General features: G+C 42.4%; 1 protein-coding gene across 1 annotated transcript; it reads right to left on the minus strand.

Moving 5' to 3' along the window:
* Positions 1 to 2,248: 2,248 nt before the first annotated feature.
* LOC114416066 lies at positions 2,249 to 2,761 on the minus strand. The gene has a single exon (XM_028380942.1). It carries the CDS (start codon positions 2,759 to 2,761, stop codon positions 2,249 to 2,251), a length of 513 nt encoding a protein of 170 aa, XP_028236743.1.
* Between the last annotated feature and the right edge of the window lie 5,923 nt (positions 2,762 to 8,684).

Below are 8,684 nucleotides of genomic sequence, written 5' to 3' on the forward strand. Positions count from 1 at the left end.
ATTTTAATATTTAAGTTGCTTGTTAGTCTCATATGCTTTTTCAGGCTGTCCGGGTCAATCTTTTCAGAGGATTCAAGTAAGCTACACTTTTATATCTATATCATTGGCTATTATTCCTTTATGTTGATTTTTCTTACAAATATTGGATTTGATTCTGCAGATTCTCACTTTCATGGTGGGCCTACACATTTCCGATGAGCATGTTGTGTGGGAGGATATACATGAGCAACATGCACTCAACGTCTTTTTGGTCGTTGGTGATTGTGTTCTAATTGGCTTCTAGGTGATCAACTTCTCTTAATTGAATATTTTCTTCTCAAATATTAATGCAAATGTGAGTTAATAGCCATGGCTGAAAAATGCAAGTTCCTTGTACTTATTACTGTATGAGAAAATTGCTTTATTTTAAATAAAAAATGCAAGTTCCTTGTACTTGTTACTGTATGAGAAAATTGCTTTATTTAAAATAAAAAATGCAAGCTCCTTCTACTTGTTATTTGATTTTTCTCTTGGAGTATGTTGGACTTGCCATGGCTGAAGTGTATTTATCATCACATGTCCATTATCTGGTCAATGATTTTTCCAACTGTATTGCTCATGTATGTTGATTTTAGGCAGCGGTGGAAGCATAGGCCAACATTGTGCATGAAGTTAAGGAAAAAATCCCATTACCTATCGTCCAGGTTGGTTGGTGACTTTTATGTGTTGCTACCATTTTTTCAAGGGTTTGGTTTAATAATGTTTTCATTTCCACACAATAATGTTGCAACTGGTTTCCTGATTCCTACAATACAGTTTTACATAATAGGCCAATATTGAGGTATATTTATGTTGAATCAGATCTTTAAATGCTAGATTATTAGAAGGGGATGTCCTCTGTCATCAATTTGACTGATGAGTGCTCCTGAATTTGGGGTCAGGGCTACCTCCAGAAAGCAAGGTAAGAAGTAGAATTCTATGTATTTTCATTCCTTCCTCATTGTCCTTACATATATTTATAGCAAAAAGAAGGAAAATATTCTTCTAACAGCCCTGCTCACTGCAGAGGGGGAAAACCTAACAAACTGAATATTCCATAGGGAACACGCACAAGACAAACACTAAAGGAAATCAGAAACAAGATCCTACAGAGGAAGGCTAATTCTAGTAACAGGTAATTCCCTAAATTGCCCTTTTGACTTCCTTAGTGAATGTAATCCTCCCAGCCTAATGGCTTCTTCGCAATTCGTTTGGGCCTTGTTGCTACTGTGCTATCATTCCTCACGTCATCAAGAAACACCTTGTCCTCAAGGTGGTACTGAGTCTTGAGTTCGGCCCAATTCTCCCACATGGAGTCTTTAGGCTGCAAATCGGCCCATTGAACCAGAACTAACAGCTGTGGTGGCTCGCTAGTATCCCACTTATGGTCCATTATGGTCAATGGTTCTATCACGGGGTTGTTGTCCCAAGAAGTTGGAGGAAGGGATTGTTCTATAGTGATGGGGCCCTGATGAAGTTTAAGTTGAGTAGTGGAAGACGGGATGGATTTTGGATGATGGAGGTGGTGTGACTCGATATGCTACCTTGCCCATAGAGTCAGTGATCTGATAGGGGCCGCAGAAACGTTTGCTCAACTTCTGATACTTATCAGCTATGGAAGTCTGGCGATAAGGTCGCAACTTCACATAGACCCAATCTCCGATATTGAAAGTGGCTTCATGGCGATGAGTATTTGTAAGATGTTTCATCTTCGCCTGAGTATGTTCGAGTTTCCGGCGAAGGGTCTCAAACAAATGTTGGTGAGAGGAAAGGAGAAAATCCACTGCTTCCACTGAAGATGATCCAGGAAGATAGTCTGTAATTGCCGATGATGGCTTGCCATATGTGACCTCAAAGGGAGAGAGGTTAGTTGATGAGTGACTAGTGGTGTTGTAGCACCATTCAGCGAGACTGAGAAACTTACTCTATTGTTTTGGTTTCTGATGAACGAAGCTACGTAAATATTGCTCCAACACACGATTGAGCACCTCTGTCTGACCATCGGTCTGTGGATGATAGACGGTGCTCATTCGTAGTTTTGTGCCGCAAAGCCGGAAAAGTTCCTTCCAAAATTTGCTGATGAAGATAGGATCCCGATCAGAAATCAGACTTCGGGGAAACCCATGAAGCTTGCAAATCGAGTCAATGAAAAGCTGGGCCACTGTGTGAGCTGTGAAATGGGAGGGAAGAGACCCAAAATGGGCTCCTTTGGAGAAACGATCCACTACAGTCATGATAATTGTGACTCCCTGAGAATTGGGAAGGCCGATAATGAAATCCAGAGCCAAATCCTATCATAGTCGCGACGGTGGAGGAGCCCCACCGATTTCTGAGGAATATATTTGGTTTGCAAGAAATCCACACATTGTTTAATGAATTGTTGCATGTCTTGACGCATACCTTCCCAGTAAAAGCTCTGTTTTAGTTGACTGAGGGTCTTGGCCAAGCCCATGTGGCCACCCAATGGAGACTTGTGAAATTCCTCAAGGAGAAGAGCAATGAAATTGTTGCCGCGGTTAATCCAAATGCGCCCCTTGTACAGTAAAAGGCCATCTCTGAGAATGAACGCGGGATGCTGTTGGGGATCCTTGGTGACACGCGTCTTGAGGTCATTAAATTCCTCCGATGAGGCTAATTCTCTTTTCAAATCGTCCAAGAATTTTGGGTGAGGTATGGATAGGATAGAAAACATTGATGTTGTATGGTCTGTATCTGTCTGACGCGAGAGTGCATCGACCACCATGTTACTATGTCCGACCTTTTATTGAATTGAATAATTATATCCCAGGAGCTTGGCGAGATAAACATCCTATTCAGGAGTTTGCACTGGTTGCATCATCAGTTCTCGCAGGCTTTTGTGATCAGTGAGAATCACAAAAGCATGGCCCAATAGGTATTGCTGCCAGCGTTTCACGGCGGAGGTAATGGTGTGCAACTCGCGGATGTATGTAGAAGAATAAAGCAATTTGGGGCAGAATTGCTTACTAAAGTAGGCAATTGGATGGTCGCGCTGCATCAAAACGGCGCCCATGCCTGTCCCTGAGGCATCGGTTTCCACTACAAACGGAATCGTGAAGTCCGGGAGGGATAGGACATGAGTGGTGGTCATAGCTGCTTTCAAGTCGTCGAAGGTTGATTGTGCCTCGGGAGACCACACAAATTGGTCTTTTCACAATAGGCGAGTGAGTGGCTCTGCGATGTGGGCATAATTCTTGACAAATCATCGATAGAATCCAGTTAGACCAAGGAATCCTCGGAGCTGCCGCAGAGATGTCGGGGTTGGTTATTGTTGCATGGCTTGAAGCTTTGAAGGGTCGGGTTCCACTCCCCTGAAAGATACAAAGTGTCCGAGGTATTCAATGCGTCGCTGCCCAAAAATGCACTTGGATGCCTTGAGATGAAGGCACTCTGTTGAAGGGTCTGAAGAAAGCGTTCATGGTGGTCCAGGTGAGTCTGGAAATTGCGGCTATATATTAGGATATCATCGAACAAAACCAATAGGAATTTTCTGATGAACGACTGAAATAAATCATTCATGGTGGCCTGAAATTGTAAATGTGCATTGCAGAAGCCGAATGGCATGACAACATACTCATAGTGGCCCTGATGAGTATGGAAAGCCATTTTTGGAATATCTGGTTCAGCCATACGAATTTGGTGGAAACCTTGGGCAAGGTCCAGCTTCGAGAACCAATAGGAATGGCCTAGATCATCAAGGAGCTCATCGATTGTTGGAAGGGGAAAGCAATCCTTAATCGTGACCTCATTTAAAGCACGATAGTCAACGCAAAATCTCCATGTTCCATCCTTCTTCTTGGCTAGGAGTACCGGAGAAGAGTAAGGACTCCGACTTGGGTGAATGTGCTGTCGTCGGAGCATGTCCTTGACTTGTCGTTTGATTTCTTGCTTTTGAAAGTAAGGGTACCTATATGGGCGAACGTTGACGGGCTTTGTGTTGGGTTCAAGGTGTATAGCATGGTTTGTTGGCCGTGAGGGTGGGAGAGTTGCTGGTGTTTGGAAAAGTGGAGAATATGCCAGGAGAAGACGATGTACAGGTGGAGGAATGGAGGTGTTAGCAGCAATAGGCCCAGGTTCCTGCAGGTGGATGTGGAAGAGAGCCACTACTCGCTGTGTTGCCATCAGTCGTCGCACCTGGCCATGGTATATTTCAGATGGGCCAGTGTCTAGCCCGCCCTAGATAGTAATGGGCCGCCCATGGTGAACAGAGGTCATTTGAAGGTATGAATAGTCAGTCATCATTGGGCCTAAGAGTTGGAGCTAGGCTGCGCAACACGACATCAGTCCCTCCAAGAGCCATTACATGCAAATCTAGGGTAAAGGTGTGCCCCTGAATCACAATGGCGATGTCGCGACAAACCTTATCGCAGGTGACCTCGGTGCCATTGCCCACCATAACCACCAGCAGAGGTACAGGTTGGGTAAACCAGTGGAGGAAATGGGCCAGAAGATCATGGATAAAGTTGTGGGTACTGCCTCCATCAACAAGGACGACGACATCGTGACCGGAGATCGAGCCCACGATGCGAAGGGTGGCTAAGGCAGGTTGGCCGGATAAAGTGTGTAGGCTGAGTTGGGCTGAGTGTGGGGTTGAGGGCTGGTCTGTGGGGCTAGGTAAAGGAGAGGGTGATGTAGGTGAGTCAGGGGGGTTGTCATCATCCTCAGAGGCGATGAGGAGAAAAAATTTGGCGAGACAACGGTGGTTTGGGTCGTAGCGTTCGTCGCAATTATAGCAGAGTCCGCACTCGCGATGAGACGCCATCATGGCCTGGGTAAGGCGTTTGTAGGTTGTCTTGGGTGGGGCAGGAAATAGAGGGGGAAGAGTAGAAGAAGGGGGTAAAGATGAAGGGGGTAGGTGGGCCAGGGGAGATGATGAAGGGGGTAGGGTAGACAGGGGAGATGGTCGAGGGCGAGGGGAGCGTCGGGCATCAGTGAGCTTGTTTTCCTGAAGGCTTGCGAGTGCCACCACTTGGGCCAGTGACAAGGGCTAAAGGGCCAAGACTTCGCAGCGGATATCTGGTGCGAGGTCGGAAATGAAGCAGCTGAGGAGGAAAAGGGTAGGGAGACCCACAATCCTGTTGGCCAAGGCTTCGAACTTAGCAAGGTAGCAGTTGACGGTACCTTGTTGGGATAGTTTGAAAAGCGCACCACGGGGGTCATCATATAGGGAGAGGGAAAATCGAAGCTCTAGTGCCTGAAGAAAGGAGGACCAGGAAGGTAGCTGGTCGTTTCGGTGCATCAACAGAAACCAGCTCAGTGCAACGCCGTCAAGGTTAAATGAGGCCACCTGAATACGTTCATCATCGGGAGTCCGATGGTAATCAAAGAATTGGTTAATTTTAAATATCCATGCAAGTGTGTTGGTACCGTCGAACCGGGGCACCTCGAGGTTCATACGGGGTGCAGGTGAATGAGGTGAGGGTGATGGGGAAGCTGTTTCGAGGGCGTGAAGGCAAGAAGTAACATCGTCGAGGCAAGAGTGGATGGAATTTTGGGTTGTAGTGAGGATGTTTTGGTTCTGGGTTAGGAGAGTAATGGCTTCTTCTATGCGGGACAGAGTCTGGGAACGCGTATTGTTGGCCATGGAGAGGAGGGATCAATGAAAGCACCAATTGATGAGTGCTCCTGAATTTGAGGTCAGGGCTACCTCCAGAAAGCAAGGTAAGAAGTAGAATTCTATGTATTTTCATTCCTTCCTCATTGTCCTTACATATATTTATAGCAAAAAAAAAGGAAAATATTCTTCTAACAGCCCTGCTCACTGCAGAGGGGGCAAACCTAACAAACTGAATATTCCATAGGAGACACGCACAAGAAAAACACTAAAGGAAATCAGAAAACAAGATCCTACAGAGGAAGGCTAATTCTACTAACAGGTAATTCCCTAAATTGCCCTTTTGACTTGCTTAGTAAATGTAATCCTCCCAGCCTAATGGCTTCTTCGCAATTCGTTTGGGCCTTGTTGCTGATGTGCTATCATTGACACTCATACCAAGACGTGTCTATAGTTATTGTCCTTTCTTCAGTTCTGTTTTGTGAAATTTAAAGTTTATATGAGCTATTATTTTTGGTGGTTTTCAAGTCTCATGACTGGAGGCTATTTTTTTTTATATTAACAGTGTAACTAGATTAAAACCTCTTATACTCCCTAGGCTGCTCAATGATATTATTTATTTGTTTAATTTCACTTGTGGTCCTCTAATTTAGACTTTGTATAATGTTGGTCTCTTAAGTTTTAATTTGTGTGAGCAAATCAAGCCCCTCTACTTTTAACATTAAATTAATTTAATTCTCCTCAACTTTCTTATAATGGATAATTTGAAATAGTCATACTAGTTAGAAATTTATTGGAAATTTGATGGGTTGTATTTGCTCAAAAACCTGTAAGGGGACTAAAACTACACAGCTATAATAGGACTAAAAATACAATTAAACCTTGTTTATTTTGTTACTTGCACTGTATTTGCTCGTCTAAAATCTTCAGAAGCCATAATTTGTAATCCTTCCATTGCCGATCTTTGAAGGGGTGTTTAATTTATTAGTTATTGCAACAATGTGTGCGGTTTTAAATAAGAAATCATGTGTTTTAGCTGTTGCTATTTTCATCACCTTGCTTTCTCGTGCAGGAACAAAAGTCTCCTAGAAAGAAGAATCCAGTCTTTGGCCCATTAGGCATGATTATAAAAGTCTAGCCTCAAACTTGGTAGGGGTAATTGCATGAATTTCAATTTTTATTATTTTTATGATGTGATTATCATTGAGATAATTAAAATCAATTTTTTTTATTTGTCAATTTTTTTTTATCTCGATACTATTGGTTTTTCTTTTTTTCTTTTTCCTTGTTTCTTTTTATTTTTATAACTTACATATTTTTCCAATTTAAATGTCATTTTCCACATGATAATTTAAAAAAAATATGAAAAGTAAGTAGCATTGAAGATTTATTATTATTACTATTATTATTATTATTATTATTATATGGTTTTTACCTACAGTTGAAGATGATAGGTACAAATTAAAGACTTTTACCTACAGTTAGGAGTAGTAAGTAGAAGTTAATGACTTTTACCTACACACTATATGTCGCAACCTACCCTTCGGCGGGAGGGCGACGCGTGACTCGCGGGATGCGTGTTCCACGAAAGGAATACGCGCAGAGTCGCCACCAACGTTTATTTGAGGAAAACGTTGGAAAAACCGGAAAAGACGCGATCTACGAATTTTAAGTGAAAGGTTCGGGAGTTGTATTTACGCACGGGGAAGGTATTAGCACCCCACACGTCCGTCCCAAGGGACGACAGCCTTTAATCGAATGTGCAAACATGACTTTTGATTTTTTATGTTCCCTTTTATGTCCTTATATCCTTTATACCCTTTTTATATTTTTCTCTTTTTGTGGTCGACAAGGGTGTTTCCCTTTGCTCCTACGTATTCCTCAATTGCGATGAGGAAATCAGACCTACGTAGTTCTTTCTTATCAAGTGATTCTTTTTTACTTAAGAGGTGATCATTTTAAGGCGTTGGACCTTGAAAATGATCCATTTTACTTAGTAAGAAATTGAAATGACAAACTTAAAAAAACTATTCTTATGGACGAGCTTGACTAGGTGAGTTGATTTTAGCCTTAGTTCCACTTTAGTTATTAGTCGATTCGATTAAGAGTGAGAAGTCCCAAAGAGAAAACGTCCAATTGATTTTTCGCTTTATTTTACTAAAAAATATTTTTTTGATTATTATATTATTTTTTACCTCTTTTTTGATTTCCAACGTGGTTACGGCACGACCGAACGGTCGGAATTTATTTTAACCGAAGTTAACGAATAATACAATTCAAACGATCGGTGGAAATTTATTTTATTTTTAGTTTAAGCGAGAAATGACTTAAATAAAATGGCTTAAGCACGTCAAAAGGGGGTATAAAAAGTAAATAAAACGAGAACGAAAATACACGAAACACAATGTGGACCACCACGGGTACATAGAATGAATCGAAAAGCTTGGTTCGAGGTACTTACCCGTTGAAGATCGAAGAACGATGAAGAACGAATGAAGAACGTCGAAGAATGTTCGAAACCTTTGCGAAATTCCTCACGGAAAACGTTACGGAAACGTTTTGGAAGCGCCTCGGCTTAGATTTTCTTCACGGAACCAATTTTTCCAAGCAAATTCGAAAGAGAGAGAAGTGCCTAAGGGGCTGAACCCTTTTCTTCTTCACTTCCTCCCCTATTTATAGCAAAATAGGGGAGATGCTTGCCGCCCAGCTCGCCCAGGCGAGCAGGGTTGCTTCCTCCAGAAGCAACAGCCTTCTGGAGGAATCTTCTGGAGGGCCCAAGTGGGCCTGGTTGCTATTTACACCCCCATTTTTACTAAGTACACCCCCTCTGCCTTTTTTTGTGATTCTTTTTTCGTAAAGTTATGGAAACTTACGAATTTCGTAACGATACTTGTTTTCTTTCCGTAATGTTACGGAACCTTGCGGATTACATAATCATCCCCTTGTTGACTTACGGAATGTTACAGAACCTCACTAATTATGCAACGATGCTTCCATTTGATTTCCGTGGTGTCACGGAACCTTATGGATTGTGCATCAACATTTTCTTTTGTTTTCCGGCATGTCCCAGAATTTCACAAATTGCCTAATGATG

Source organism: Glycine soja, chromosome 6 (assembly GCF_004193775.1).
Source record: "Glycine soja cultivar W05 chromosome 6, ASM419377v2, whole genome shotgun sequence".
Lineage (NCBI taxonomy): Eukaryota > Viridiplantae > Streptophyta > Magnoliopsida > Fabales > Fabaceae > Glycine > Glycine soja.